This window comes from Vigna umbellata, chromosome 6, assembly GCF_029865625.1.
Source record: "Vigna umbellata cultivar VRB3 chromosome 6, Vumbellata_1.0, whole genome shotgun sequence".
NCBI lineage: Eukaryota > Viridiplantae > Streptophyta > Magnoliopsida > Fabales > Fabaceae > Vigna > Vigna umbellata.
In genome coordinates, this window is record NC_142170.1 from 2794071 (window position 1) to 2811171 (window position 17101).

The following is a 17101-nucleotide window of genomic DNA, read 5'->3' on the forward strand; positions in this document are numbered from 1 at the left end:
TTACGGTCACAAATCAAGTTTTGATGGTCCGTTTTATAAAAACAATTTTCTTAGAGAAAATTTATCAAACAGTTGATGTGCATAAAACAGAAAAGAGTATAGGAAGTAAAAAAATTGACACACTGGATTTTTATCCTGGTTCGATTCAAAAGAATCTACGTTCAGTTGTTAATCACTATAAAAAGTGATTAACGATTTCACTAAAATCAGTTTCAACAAATTACAATAAAAGTGAATAAAAACAGAAAGATAAAATCTTCCTTCGACTAACAAACTAGAAGCAAGCAATCTACACTTTCCTTCGACTGACGAACCGGAACAGTGCAGAACACACTAGTACAAGCAGGCGAAAAGACAGCGGTTGTTTTTCATTATAGGCACCGGTTCTCGAACAGAGGCATATGCAGGCGAGGCAAAAAGTGTACTACTTTTGACCTCGGTTTGAACCGAAGCATAAAGGGAGGCGATTTGACATCGGTTCATCTACAACCGAGGCCGTATGTTCCACCCTACTGCCTCGTTGTAGTCTCAACCGAGGCAGTAGAGGTTTTTTTTTACGCCGTACTTTCGGCCTCTGTTGTATTATTCCACCCTACTGCCTCGGTTCAGACTACAACCGAGGCAGTAGAGGTCTTTTTTTTTTACGCAGTTCTTTCGGCCTCGATTGCGGCCATAACCGAGATCATTCCACCCTACTGCCTTGGTTGTAGTCTGAACCGAGGCAGTAGAGGTCTTTTTTTTTTACGCAGTACTTTCGGCCTCTGTTGTGGTTATAACCGAGATCATAAGTTGCTTTTCTACCTCGGTTTGGACACTAACCGAGGCATATAGTGCTGTTTTTTTTTTAAAGTGAGGTCTGTTTCTGCGACATTCCCAATAACAGAAACAGACCTGCATATATATTTACAGCCAGAACAGTCGAGAATAATCCAGAAACATATATTTTGAATGAAAATTATAATAAAACATAAATACATTCAATTGAATCATAAATCAACTTCTTATAAGCATAAATCAATCAAATTATAATCATAAATCAAGTTTGAAGCATAAATAAAACTGAATGTACAATGTTAAACTAATAATAATATAGAAAAACATCAAACAACTTAGAAACATAAACTTAGAACTTAGTATATCTTAATATCTAGTATATACTATTATATAAATGAATAACATATTTAGCCAGTGCTTTCCTCACAAGTTGAAGTGACTTCTCCGGAATTGGAGCAGTCCTATTGAATCTCTGCATAAAATACAATGATTTAACTTAGTGTATTTGAAATCTAAACTATAGGGAAAATAAAATTGAAACCTAAATAATACCGTTTCCCATCCACTAGTGTAATGTGCACGAATAATGGTCATCATCCAAAACATGACGTAGTAACCACATTCATATGACCCCGTTTGTATATTACACTACAATATATCATCATAATTATAAAATGTTAAGTAACATCAATTGAATGGAACCAAATGTAAATGAGTATGGACTAAAATACCAAACCTTAAGGGCAACCCATGCAAGCTTTTTAGCTGTAGCAGTAGATCTCCCAGATAACATCATATGTGTTGCAAGGGAACTATTAAAAGCAATTCCTTTAGCATACATTTATATATAAAAAAAGTAGAAACATTGAGATTCTTACCAATCTACTACATGTCTAAGAGGGCTGGGAGGAGACTTCTGCAATGAACAAAACCAGACAGTAGTGTTCTCCGGTATGGAGATCACAAGTAGCTGCCAATGACACCTGAAATTGGTAATAACTTATGAATCATATACCAAAATTAATAAATGAATGTGTTGAAGTTAACAAACTTCACTTACCCATGTATATAAGGGAGAAAATCCTTCCCCATTCCAAAACAGGTGCTGATGTATGTTTGGATATCATCAAATTTATTTCTTTCATGAGTCATAGAGGGGTCAATGAACCCATATACATCGTTGAACCCCTTCTTGTTACTAACATCAGACATATACGTAAAATGAAGAAATAATATGATATAAGTAAGTTGATAAAATAGAATTGTATAAAAAAGTTTTCATAAACTTACATCATCCATAACTGAATGAGTGTAATATTAATTTCTTCTCTACCCGACGCAAGCTCCCTAACATCTTGATGATGCAAGTACAATGGGATATGAGTTTCTCTTCCAAATGTAGTAGAATCCCAGTGTACATTCATTGGCACATCTGAAATGATTTTAGCAAGCTCGTCTAACGCACCAAGAGGGTCATCCTCAGATAAATGAGTCTTCTTCGGTGGAGGACTTCCCTCTTTACCTATCTGCTGTTAAATGCAAAAATGGTTATGTTATAACGTCAATTAGAAGTAAATATTAAAATTGAGAAGTATATAGTACAAGTGTTTACCGGGGGATTAGATACATCACCAACCAAATGTCTAGGCCAGGCGACAAAGGACTTAAATGCTTCTTCCACAGTGAAGAACTCATCTGTAGGCATAGGAAGAATGGCATCCGCTATGACAACTTCATCCACCGTGACCTTGACCTCATCTTCTAAAAGTTGTACACCATGCACTACAATGGCTGTCTCATAAACTGTACCACGAGCCACTAGCACGGTCCCAGTATCAGAAAGAATATATAACTGACATGGACGAGTTTCATCCATGTCGTCCCCTGGGGCACCGGAAGCTGAACAACTTCCTTTACCGCTTCTACCTGTCAAATTAAATGTTAGGTTATGCAAAAAGTAAATTAGTTACCAAAAATAAATAAGTTTACCTGTAGGGGGCACAACATGTTCCGCTACAGGAGATGGCGGAGGACGATTGCCATAATCCTCATAATGCTGCTGGAACTGGCGCGCAACCATTTCAGCAACTTCATCATACAACTCTGCTCGAACCTTCTTTGTGATCTCCTGCGTCATCTCTTTTCTTATTTCCTCCTTCATCTTTTCGTATGAATATGGACGCGAGGAAGACCCAAAAAACTGTCGTATGCCTATGCCAGTCCCAGCACCACGCACCCGTCCTGGGTGCTCAGGTCGTCCAATAGCTGTGGCAAGAATATCTTGACGACCTTCTTGTGTGAATTGACCTTGGGAGCTCTGCTCAACCAAGGAGTCCTGTCACATAACAAAAGTTCAAAATCATTAGAAAAATCTATGTAATATATATAACAAAATTAATGTAAAAATATAAGGAATGACATCTTACAATTGTTTTAGATATTTCTCTGGCAGACTCGGAAGTGTAGGAGCCCGATGGTCTTATACGGGCTAACTTCCACTTCTCGTGCCGAGATGGTGGTGAAGGAGGAGGAGGAGGGTCACAACCCTCAGAAAGTGGAAGTCTACTATCTGACTTCTGCTTCATTATTTTTTCTTCAAGCTTCCTATATCCACCACGAGACAGTAGGTGTGGATTTTTATTCTGAGCACTTATTCCCTGTGCTTTTGACCTTTTTTCCTGTGACAATATGAAACAATTGTCATAATATAGAATTATGAATGATGAATTGAATGATTTTACTGTACTTACCTGCCACGCCTAGATTAATGAACCTAGCTCTACAAACTGACGCCATGTTGCTTCGTCAATTGCTGAATATTTGGAACATGGATTTTCATTACTTTTTGGTCCAAATATATATCTAGACGTCAATTTTGTCTTAAACCCTCGAAATCTTTCTGCAATTGCAGATAAACACTTATTCCTTAAGCTCTCGACGTTTGGCATATCAAATGTTATCTGCAACAAAGAAAGTAATAACCTTATATCAATACAGATTTATCAATATAATGAATATAGAAGATGGAGCAATATTGCTTAACTTACCAATAGATCTTGCCATATGAGATTCCGATCAGCCTCAGAAACATGGTCAAAGGATGGAGTAAGTATAGAGATACGATCACGTGCCAATACTCCAAGGTAAGACCTAAATACATCTGCATTTGGGCCAGATGCAACTCCAGTGACCACGTCAATAATGACAGGTGTCCTCTCACCTGCATTTCTTCTAAGTATAAGCTGTCGTAACCTCGTTGCTCCTCTCGTCCGTCTAGAAGTGGTGGGGACTTCATCGCCTGACGAATGAGGTGACTCAGCCATAGATCTGTCACAATAAATAAGATGATATATAAATAAAGCACTTATAAAATAACATATATTATTTAACAATTGCCATAAATATTTACACAAACATGAAATTCATACATAATCATATGGATTGGTCATATATATATTCCCTCATTGTGATCTTCTCGTATTGCTTGTATGTCATCAATTAGAGGGTCGTCATCCAAATTTATTGTCGTTTTAAATGGATGGCTGTCAACGATATGAAGATTACTTATATTCTCTTCTTTATCTTCAATTTGCCTTTTTCCTTGGAGAGCAACATACCAATGGTCAGACGCAGGATCTTTGACATAAAAAACCTGACTTGCTTGATATGCCATGATGAACGGTTCGTCTCTATAACCAACCTTTCGAAAATCAACAAGTGTCATACCAGATTCATCTATTTTGACACCACTCTTATTGTCTACCCACTTACATTTGAAGAGTGCAACGAAAAACTTAGTGTAATCAACTTCAAATATCTCTTCAATTCTACCATAGTATCTCATGGATCCAACTATAGGATTTTGATCTTTGGATGTTGAAAACTGTAGCGACTCAGCTTCTAGACTGACGCCACTATTTTGTACTGTGCTTTTATCATCCAAAGTCTTTGTATAGAATGTGCAATTATTAATTTCGTAGCCTGTACAACATACAACATCAAACTTCAAGCCATTTGCTAACCACAAGAAAGTCTCAGAGGACCGTGATTCTTTCGAAACTTCAGATTTGAACCAGGACAAGAATGTTCTGTTATGCTCCATCAACTGCCATTTCTCTGATTGTCGTGGATAGTTGTCCCTTACAACGGCTTTGTGTGCTTCCAAAAATGGGATCACTTCATCTGTGTTGTTTAATATGTACAAATGTGCTTGCATCAATTCTTCACGACTTTTCGTCACCACATTCACACCCCGGATGCTTTTACTTGTAGAATATCTACTCAACCATGATGTCCGAGGGACTCCTATCGGATTTGCTTTAGTCATATACTCAGAGCAAAACTCAATACTTTCTTCAGCAATATATCTTTCAATCATCGAACCTTCTGGACGATATTGATTTTTGACGTACCCTTTCAAAATCTTCATATAACGCTCAATAGGATACATCCATCTTAAGTATACTGGTCCACACAACTTTATTTCTCTGACCAAATGAACAAGTAAATGCACCATGATGTCAAAAAAGGATGGAGGGAAAAACACTTCTAGTTGACACAAGATGATGATAATTTCGCTTTGAAGTTCATCTAACTTTGTAGGATCGATGACTTTACTACAAATTGACGAGAAAAATGAGCACAATCGAGTTATGGTCAGCCTAACGTTTTTGGGCAAAATTCCACGAATTGCCACTCGTAACAACTGTTGCATTAAGACGTGGCAATCGTGAGACTTCAGTCCAACAAGCTTTAAGTCCTGCATTGACACTAAGCTCTTGAAATTTGAAGAGTATCCTTGTGGTACCTTGATACTCTTTAAACAAAGACAAAAACTTATCTTCTCTTGTTTGGACATTGTGTAACATGCAGGAGGCAAATAAGTACGTTTACCAATCTCTCTTGGTGCCAACTCTTCTCGGATCTTCATGTCAACCAAATCCAAACGCGCATTCACTCCATCTTTTGTTTTTCCCTGGATGTTTAGTAGTGTACCAATCAAGCTATCACAGACATTTTTCTCAACATGCATGACATCTATGCAATGTCTAACATCTAACTTTGACCAATATGGAAGATCAAAGAATATTGATTTCTTCTTCCAAGGGGTCGTTACAGAAGACTTCTTCGACGTTTTCCCAAATATATGATGTACTTTATTAACTTTCTCAGCAACTTCAAGTCCAGTAAGTGGAATGGGTGCATTGTCTTTCTCTTGTTCTCCATTGAATGCTTTCTTTAACCTTCGATATGGATGATTAGATTGTAAAAATCGCCGATGACGCATATACACTGTCTTCCTTCCGTGTTTTAATTGTTGAGCTGCAGTGTTTTCTTCACATATAGGACATGCTTTATGACCCTTCACACTGTACCCCGACAAATTACCATAAGCTGGGAAGTCATTAATGGTGCAAAATAACATGTCATGCATCATGAAAGTTTCTGAAGCAAAGGCATCAAATATTTCAACCCCATCAACCCACAACAACTTCAAGTCTTCAACTAGTGGCCTTATATAAACATCGATGTCATTTCCAGGCTGCTTTGGACCAGATATCAACATTGACAACATCATGTACTTTCTTTTCATGCACAATCCAGGAGATAAGTTGTAAATTATCAGTATAACAGGCCAACAACTGTGATTGGTACTTAAATTACCAAATGGATTCATTCCATCAGTAGCTAAGCCAAACCTAAGATTTCTACATTCTTCACCAAATTGGGGGAATTCTTGATCAATAATTTTCCATTGCTTTGAATCAGCTGGATGACGAAGCAGCCCATCAGTTGCTCTCTCATCTGCATGCCATCTTAGGTTTTTAGCGTCTTTGGGATTCGTGAACAAACGCTTAAGTCTGGCAACTAGTGGAAGGTACCAAACTACTTTCAAAGCAGAACCATTCTTTTCTGTGTGACCACCATCTTCACCGTTGTTTTTTGACTTGTATCGTGATAACCCACACTTTGGACACTTTATCAAAACTTCATTCTCATTCCTATATAATATGCAATCATTCGGACATGCATGTATCCGTTTATATTCCATACCCATCGGACAAAGAATTTTTTTTGCATCATAATTACGATTGGGTAACGTATTTCCATCTGGCAGCATTTCATTCAACAACGACAACAATTCTGTAAAACTCTTATCACTCCATCCATTGCTCGCCTTTAAATTCATGAGCCTTAACACCGCTGACAACCGTGTGAACTTAGTTGAACCCGCATACAAAGGAGTCTCCGCATCAGTGGACATCGTTTCATACACATGTGCTTGGGCAAAAGCTTCTGCACCAACATCGCGGATCATGTCCTCTAAGTTGTCTTCTTCTGCTTGATCTTCCATATCCATTGTGGAATCATAAACATTTTCAGTTTGAGAGACAGTTGGAAAGTCTGTTAATTCGCCATGCCATATCCATGTTGTATAACTTCGTATGAAACCATCACAGATAAGATGTTCCCTAATATCACTTGCGTTCAACTTCCTCCCATTCAAACAGTTCACACATGGACATCTGAACTTCACTTCATTATCACCACTTGTACTCGCATTACGTTGCGCAAACTCTATAAATTCTTCTACCCCTCTCTCGTACTCAGTGCTGATGCGTGGTAAATTAATCCACCCTCTATCCGTACGCATCTTTACTGAAATTGTTTACACAATTTCAATCATCTTGAATGATCACTTTGATCGTGCTTGTATTCAAGGTGTGACCCTATCCCATTCAAGAAGATTCACTTTTTTTAGTTTATTAAACATATCAATTTTAAACAACATATCTCATATTTCACGAAATTTTGCCAGCATTTCGCATTGGTCTTCAGGTTACACGAAATGAAAGTGATTATAAATCACAATCAAATATGCACCCGAAGATCAATACAAAACACACCGACAAATTTTCGTGAAATTTAAGAAATGTATATTAAAATTGATATGTTATAATAAACTATGAAAAAGTTATTACTCTTCTTAAACTGTCCAACCGGACAATTCAAGATTCAATACTGTAAATTATTATTACCATCTCCTCTATTTTCATTTGTAAAAAGTATGTTTGTTCAAAAAATCTGGAGATAGTAAATAATTTTTGTATTGAATCTCAAACGGGAAACTAAGGCTAATTCACAACAGCAATATATATTCAAGCAAACAAATAATTACATACGCAACATGTAATATATTCAACCAAACAATATATTCAACCAAGAGTAAATAATGTCATTTCAATTAACTTTAGGGTTTAGATACTTGAGTTTATTTCACTTGTTTACAACATGTTTCTCAAACCTTATTTGAATCACTAGTGGAAAAATGACTTTTTATAACGTACAAAAATGATATTTTATATCGTAGTTACTGGGGATATAGTTCTGGGCGATATAGTAAGTCTGCGCATTTTATAACGTAGCAAAAATTTACGTTATAATATGTTCAACATATTATAACGTAGTTTCTGAAGTACGTTATAATATGCGCAGTTTATTATAACAAATTCTTCATTTGTCCGTTATAATAGGTGGAAGATATTATAACGTAGAAAATTTTGTATGTTATAATATGTTATATACTATTACGTATATATTATTGTACGTTATAATATGTGATCAACGTACCATATCATACATTGCTTAGTACGTTATAATAAATGTTTTTAAAAAAAAATTGATTATTAAATTTGACATCCATTGAAATTATAATAATATTCCTGTATTATCATCTCATCCAATCCATTTATAATAAATATAGCTTTAAATAAACAAATTTATTGAAACTAACAAAATAAAATTCATATCAAATATTAAATAGTCTAATATTTAATACATCATTTATATATGAAACTATATATTAAATCCAAATATTACATTAATGTACATACACTATTTAAGTGTAGCCAAGTTTCTACTTAACACTTAAAATAAAAGAAACAACAGGTGTTGTTTTCTTCACAAATTCACAAGCCAAACTTTCAGTGTTAAATATCGAATCAGTAGGATGTTGGCTGCCTTTAAATCACGATATATAACATTTCTATCCAGGGTATGTAAAAATGTTAATCCTCTTGCAACAACAACTGCAATGTTGATCCGGATAGTCCAGGGAATAGGTTGAACACCTTCTGCAGAAATATAAATGAAATGCAAGTTACTTCGAGTAGATTTTGAGTTCTCTTTTGTCTTACTTCGAGACTTTGAGAGTCCTGAGAGTAAATGAAATGCAAGTTACAATCAGCCACTACAATAACTTCTCTATTTCTGTACAGAAGATTGTACTATTATGCGTAAAGTTAAGCTACCAAATAGGGAAAAGGCCTGCATCAGAACAAAATACAAAGTAACAACACTTACAATTTGCAATCCTTTCAGAGACTTTGAATACAAGTAGCAATCCAGAAGTGTTAGTGCACCCTCACGCGTTGTGGTCAAACCACAACAAGGATGGACACTTGGATCTTGGATTTCATCCTGGACCACATTACAGATGGATGATCCACCGTTATTTTGATTTTTCAAACCTCCAGCTCTGGTACAAGGAAAATGAACGACTGCTCCCTCTTGTTGCAAAGATTTCCCATATGTAACAATCTGCAGAAATCCTTCAAGAAGTAACCCATTGCACCTGGAGCAGTACATGTTTTTTCGTGCATGCTCAAAAAGGGTTTGTTTGTCTATCCTCAAGAGCTCCAACCGAGCTTGTGGTGACAACTCACACCAAAACTACATCACAAGAAAGCAAAAACACATCCAGATCATTACAAATTGCAATTTAATCCAAAAATAAATTAAAGAAAACAAAACTGATGACATGCACAAAACATCCTCGTATCAAATTCTCTCTTTAATTAAGGTCGTATTTGAATAAATTTCTCCATGAGAATTTCTGTTAGGAAAAAAACAATCATCCTTGGATTTCAACGTCTCTGTTGAAGTTGAGTCAATAGTACTTCTGATGTGGATATTGAAAGAATATTAAAAAGAACATACATTTAAAAGAAAGTATGCTAATTTTCAAATTTTTACCTTTTAAACGATGTCTGAAATGCTGTAATTTAAGTAATCAAATTATTCTCAAAAATTCTAAAATTTATTTTCTTAAAATTATATATCCAAACAACATATTCTATTATGAAATTTTTAAAATTTATAGAAATGCAAAATATTTCATCCAAAGACGAGGCTACTGTAACTTCAATGAATTTACCTACCTTCTTTTCAAGGAATTAAAACATGGTAATAACATGGAAAATATTCTTCACCTATGGATTAGTTTTGCTTGGAAGTAAAGCTTCAAATGTGGAAAAAAATACACTATGGATTAAGATACATTATATGCTCTACAAATGTGGAAAAATACATTATCTTCTCAATCACAGAAATGTTAAACATACTTCAAACATATACGCTCTCTAAATTAAGATATTACTGTTACAGCTTTGTCACAGGTCAATGCAATAATAAGGCCATAAACAACATAATTATTATGGATTCAATGAACAAGACACAAATTGAGTCGCGTTTAGAAAAAAAAAACAGTAATACCTTAAAAGTTGCAACAGTTAAAAATATCATGATAATAATTCTGAGTTCCCTTCATAGAGTTTTTATTAGTTATACTAACTACACAAATTCTATGATATCATAATGTTTAATTAGAGACCAAAACTAGTTATTCTCTTTTCAGCTTCCTCTGATATTTTCATGATCCCACTTACTTTTACAGGGATAAAAATCATACAATCTACTCTTCTCAAAAAATACTTTTAGCAGCTTTCTTTGCATATATCTAAACTACTTTTACTTATTTTCTAATCTTTGTTAACATCATCTCAACATCAATATCTCATTGAATACAAATTATGTTGTATCGTATAATTTCTTGTATCATCACACATTCATCTTAGCATGTGCATTTTATTTTTCCAGTTTCAACTTTTTCTCTTTTCCGTTAAAAGTCCAACATTCATTACTTCAAAAAAGAATACAATAAAACTTCTCTTTGAACATGGTAGATGCTTCACAAATTACACATAACTCTCGATTGTTTTATATCCTGTGTCCATTTTCATTAACTTCATCTCATTTAAATGTAATCATAGCAAATCCCAAACCTCAAACAAAGAAATCAATTGTGTTAAGCTCTGTACGGACAAGATAAAACTAGTCCATATGCCTAACATGAATCTTTCTAACCACCTCAAACAAAGAAATCCATTCACATCACCATTAACAACACCACAGTCACAACTTACAACCAATACCAAAACAGTGATCCAGCACCAATTAACAAAACAAACAAAAGCCTCGGAAGCAATTAAAACGAACATTAACATCAAAACAAAATAAAAATGAAACAAAAATTGGATCCAGTACCTTGAGGAGTTGATTGTAGCCAACATCGTCTCGATTCTTCTAAGAAGAAATAAAAGGCGAAAATCATTCAACATTATTTAGAACCTGAATCAAAGCGAAGAAACTCACAATTTCCATCATTTTCATACCAATACCCACACAATCTGGAGGCTTACATTTAAGTTAACAAAAAGACAAAAAAATCCATCCAGTTCTACGAAACCAAGGCCTTGAGAACACTAAAAAACAAGAAAACAGAACAAGAAGGTTCATAGAAAAATAGCTAGTCCAGTAATCTTCCAGGTTACAGCCTGTGAACTATTGTTTTAACTCTTACCCTTTGGAAACCATCGCCTTCTTCTTCTTCTCTCCGTGTAAACCAAAGACACAAAAATGGAACCATCCACCATGACAAACAAATATCAAAATTCAAAGCATCAAAGCAGAAGAAAAACAAATCAAGGCTTATTTATATTTTGCACTAAAGAAAAATGAGGGCAAACACACACACACGATTAAAACAACCAAATTAAAACTGACCAAAGAAACTTGTGGAAGACACATGAGCCACTGGTTTTCTGCAGCTGTTTCCCATGATCAAAGTTTTAATCTTTTGTATCAGAGGAGAGAACAACAACACCAATGGCGAACAGGGTGCGAATGAAAAGATCTCTACCAAACGAAACACAATCCCCACCAATCTAAGAAATTAGTGAAATTAATAGAAGAAAAACATAACAAATTAGGGAAAAACATAAAACCTACTTGGTTAGACTTCAGAGATTTCGAGGAAGAGGCAGCGGAGCCACTGCGTGAGAGGAAAGAGGCAGCGGAGCGTGAGAGGAAAGAGGCAGCGGAGCCACTGCGTGAGAGGAATGAGAGTGAGAGGGAACGTGAAGAGAGGAATGAGACGAAGAGCCACTGCGTGAGAGGAATGAGAGTGAGAACGTGAAGAGAGCAATGAGACGAAGAGGAAGAGAGGAATGAGAGTGAGAGAGAACGTGAAGAGGGGAACGAGAGTAAGAGGGATACTGAGATATTATAACTGATTTCTAAAAATACGTTATAATACATCAATAATAGGTTTTCAATTTATTTACAAGTTTGCCACCGCTTTTTATATTATAACTAATTTTCAAAACTACGTTATAATATATCTTAAACTTATTTACAAGTTTGCCACCGCGTCTCATATTATAACTGATTTTGAAAACTACGTTATAATATCTCCCTATTATGATGGATAATTTTTATACGTTATAATAGGTTTGTTATAAAATGTCATTTTTCTACTAGTGAATATCGTTTAAATTAACGTATCTCCCTTCCTTCCATCTAAAACCCAACAAGTCTTTTTTTTTAAATTTCTTTCTTGTTATTTATTCTAAACTAAACTTACCATAATATATATATTAAATTGAAAAAAAAATTATCCTTAAATAAATTAAACTACCAATCCTTAAAAAACAGTATAAAATAAACATTTGATTTTATAAAAATTATGTCCAATTTATATGTTAGTATAAACATATGCATATGAACTTAATGAAAAATTAATTAGAATGTACCGTGACTATAAAGTTTTCGATGCTATCTGCCATTTAATTTTATATATAATTAAAAATATTGAATTTTTACAAACTTTTTTAAGAAATATATTTCTAAATTGATTTAGTATGGAGTATTCAAATTATTTCTTTCGACCCCTGATCCATTCTTTCAGACAAATTCTTACCGCAATTTCATATATTTCCTGTATCTCCAACAATATTAAAATTCCAGTTTTGTCTTTTTCAGAACAATTTCAAAGTTAATGTTAACTTTTTAAATTGTGTAATTTGAAAATAAAAAATAACTTTCAAATTATATAATTTGAATAATTGCTTTAGAAAACTTGTTTAAAAGTTTTATTAGACGTAGTATTTTCAGTGGATAAGATAGTTTGAACTTAATATGTATGGTAACATGGGAGAATATAATAGTTAATTACGCCTAAGCCATTTTTCTGCTGTAAAACTTCATCAGTTTTTTTATGTGTTTATGTGCACTTTGATTTAGAATTGTGGTTGATTGTGTCTCATCCTTACAGGCATTTTCCCATCCTTTAATCCAATAATTGTCCCTAAACAGAGGAATGTTTCTGATGGTCCTTGCAACAAGCTTGCTATAAAAAGTGTTAGTCAACAACATGCCCAACTTTCAACTGGTTGCCATACGGAGGCTTCTGGACATGTAGTTAGTCCCAGCAAATCACCAGATGGTGAAAGAAAGTCAAAGGCATCAAGGCATAGAGAAGTGATCTTGTTCACACAGCAACAACTTCTTGCTGATCTAGAAACCTTGGCTCCTCATTAGCATGAGTCCATGAAAGAGGCAGCAGAAACCACTTTTGCAATATTAGATGTTTTACAGGTTGACTACAAAAAGTTTTCTGATCATGTCTTGGACTATATCAATTTTGCATCATCAATTGCAAAAATAGATAGATCCATGGAAAATTTCCTTACTATGGAAGATCTCAACAAATTCTTTGAGGAGGAGAAAATGAGATTAGCTCAACTCCAAGATGATCATGTCAAGACCACCTTTTGTAGCTTAGGAAGTTCTGCAGAAGGCAAAACTTGAATTGGAAAATTGGTAACTCAGAATTGAAGTGTATATATAGCACACCTTTTGTGAATAGTGCATATATTTAAGCTCACTGTTCTTCTTCCTGAGCTGTGTAGGATTGTATCAGGTGTTATAATTGCAGGCTTTTTGTTTCTAACACTGACAGTGTAATAATTCATCCTAACACCTTTTATGTTTACATATGCTTACTTTAAGGTATCTATTTGTTTAGGCGAGTTCATACTCTACTCTTGCTTTTTGGCATATTATTTCCTTTGGGTTTTCCTGATGTCATTACTATAGAAGATGACAATGCCATTGCAACAAATTAATAAGATTATAGCAGATAAATTGTCGTTAGTTTGTGAAAGCTTTGCCGATTATCTATCAAGATGAACATGATTTTAAGTTCTTCATTGCCATATATCATCTCCCCATCATCATCTTGATTCTAGTGGTTGGTGTTAGACTTTACTAAAACTTTTAAATTAAAAGCGATAACATTTTTTCTTAACCACTATTTTGTTTGTTCTTCCCATTAATTTTTCTGGTTGCCATTATTTCACAATTTAGTATCTAAAAATGGGCCAAAATCCTCTGATTTCGAACAGTTTGGTTGCAGTGTTTTTATGTTATTTTAAGAACGTAACTTATAAAACAGAAGTGAAACCTTATTTTATGATATTTTATGATTTTTTAATAACTTGAATAATCCTTATAACTTTAATATATTTATATTTTAATAATCATTATATTAGAATTTTTACAACAAAATTATTCTTTAAATATAACAGATAACATTTATAACTGGCAGTGGCAATGGTGGTACTTATTCACGGTGAAGTGAAGTGTTTCCAGGAAGCTAGTCAATCTTATTAGTGATGCCTCTGCTAGTTCTTAATCTGGTGCCATCAATTATGACAAATGTGATGTTAATTAAGGACAATATATGCTTGATCCAACAAAATTAAAAAAATCAACTCAACCAATACATACAATTTGATTCTCTTCCAGAAACAACAATTATTATCAGCAAAAATACAATCAACTAACCTCAATGTAGACAGGAAGAATGAAATAGCGTTGGAGGCAGTACCGGCGGAGGCAGCAGTGGCGGAGGAAGCACCGGCAGGCGAGAGCACTGGCAGCAGCAGTGGCGGAGACCGGCGACGTTCCAATGGCAGCAGCAGTGGCGGAGGAAACACCGGCAGGCCAACGGTGACGCGTAGGTGAAGGGCGGAGGCGCGGCCAACAACGAGGCCTGAATGCGCGAGCACTGGCAGCAATAGTGGCGGAGGTACACCGGCGAGGCACCAAGGCGAAGGGAGGCGAGTCAAGGGGAGCAATGGAGGTTCTGCGGCGAGGAGGAAAGTGAAGAAAAAACAGGTACGAGGAAGAAGAAGAAGCTGTCGCGATTCGAAAATTTGAAATTGAGATACTACCTCGGTTACTGATACAACCAAAGTCATATCACCATATTGCCTCGGTTAAAAGCATCAACGGTGTAGAACATGTGAAGAATCGACCTCGGTTCCGTGATTAACCGAGGCCCTACGAGTTTCAGCAGTTGAACAGGCGCGTAGCAGCAGTTGTGGCAGGTGGTTTTGGCCTTGGTTTGTAAGCCAACCGAAGCAATAAGCTACGCTTTAGGCACCGGGTGTAGTTCAACCGAAGCAATAGGCTGAAGAATCGACCTCGGTTCATTTCTTAACCGAGGCCCTAGAGGTACTGGCGCGTAGCAGCAGTTGGATAGGTTGTTGCAGGTGGTTTAGGCACCGGTTTCTAGCTGACCGAAGCAATAGGGTGGCGTTTAGGCATCGGGTTCCGGGAGAACCGAGGCAGTATGCCTTTTAGGCTTCGGTTCTGAGCGAACCGAGGCAGTAGCTCGTGGTCAGACTTTTTTGCAGTCTTATCAGACTGAGCATCATCAGGTCTATAGGCCTCGGTTGGGTACTGAACCGAGGCAGTAGCATGTTGTCTGACACACCAGTCCTTTTCAGCTGTACAGCAGGGTTGTATAGGCCACGGTTGTGTCGGAACCGAGGCAGTAGCTTTGTTCCAAAACGGGTTGATTAAGTACCGATGTATATAACGTTGTACGCTTCGGTTTTCGTATAACCGAGGCGTATAATGGGCGTCAAAATCCAAATTTTTTACTAGTGACAGTTCTTCCTTCGACCAACGAATTGGAAGAACAGTAGCGTTGCCAACTCGAAGAGAATCGCTCTGACCTTTGACCCACAAAGCGCGAGCTTCTCCTTTTCACGAGACTAGGCAGTGCAATGAACTAGCTTATGGAACTTCCTCAGATCACACTATATTCTCAAAAGCTCAGAGTTCTGTTCTAAGAGTTTTGGAACTAACCTATATAGCCAACTGGTCTAAGTTCACAGAGATGAATTATAACTGCCACATATAATCGATTATTGTTAGTGATAATCAATTATTCGAGTCCGTTAAGGGTTTTTCAAAAAGTGATAATCGATTATCCTGAGGCATAATCGATTATTCCAGAGACTTTGATAGTTCTCATCAGAACTAGTGATAATCGATTATTTGGAGTAATAATCGATTATTCCAGAGCAACGAGGTTTTTCAGAAGGGTTCAGGATAATCGATTATAGCTTATAATAATCGATTAAATGCGTAGCAGTTCTAGAAATACGAAATTTTCTAAGTATGACATGTTTAAGGCTTTTCCTAATACATTTATAATCTACAAAGTGCTTTTAAAAGAACTATAACAATCTATCATCTTTTAGCATCATCAAAATCATTTATCTTCAATTTTACCAATGCTCCTCATTGGTAACAAAATTTTCCTCCAAATCCTTTCCCGCACCACAATCTTCTCCTACTTGGCTTCGTCTTTATCTTCTCCTGCTTGGCTTCATGTTTGTCTTCTCCTACTTGGTGGAGCGTCAAGATGGAGGCGTTGAGGCGTCGAGGCATTTGTGGGTTGCGTGAGGTCGAGGTGCTCTAGCGCGCTGCCGCTAACCGATCTTAGGTCGAGGTCGAGGTAAGACTGTGTTCGATCTTGGCTCTCTGATTTTGGCTCTCTCGTTCTTTGTTCGATCTACTGATGTTCGATCTTTGTGTTATAACTTAAAAACATTTCGTCTCTGGTTTTGACTTTCTAGTTTTGGTACTTACGTAAAAGTTAATGAAACTTGTTGAAGGTACCAAGAATCTGTTGGGACGATTTCTATCACTTCAGTGCAAAACAATCTGTCTCGAACCCCTCAAACTCAAATCCTTCCTGGTATGTTCATCTTATCTCTTCCATCTTCATGGTTTAATAGTGGTTAACGAAGATATTATTCAGCAGAAGAATTATTATGAAACACATTAT

At 35.8% G+C, this 17101-nt stretch overlaps 1 protein-coding gene across 1 annotated transcript; it reads right to left on the minus strand.

The window, feature by feature from the left end:
• Positions 1–8843: 8843 nt before the first annotated feature.
• On the minus strand, positions 8844–11799 carry LOC148196579 (uncharacterized). Its single transcript, XM_088092642.1, has 5 exons — positions 11680–11799; positions 11477–11502; positions 11161–11199; positions 9139–9507; positions 8844–8909 (listed from the first exon to the last, which is right to left on the minus strand). Exons 1-5 carry the CDS (start codon positions 11732–11734, stop codon positions 8844–8846), a joined length of 555 nt encoding a protein of 184 aa, XP_087948768.1. The 5' UTR covers positions 11735–11799.
• Positions 11800–17101: the final 5302 nt, after the last annotated feature.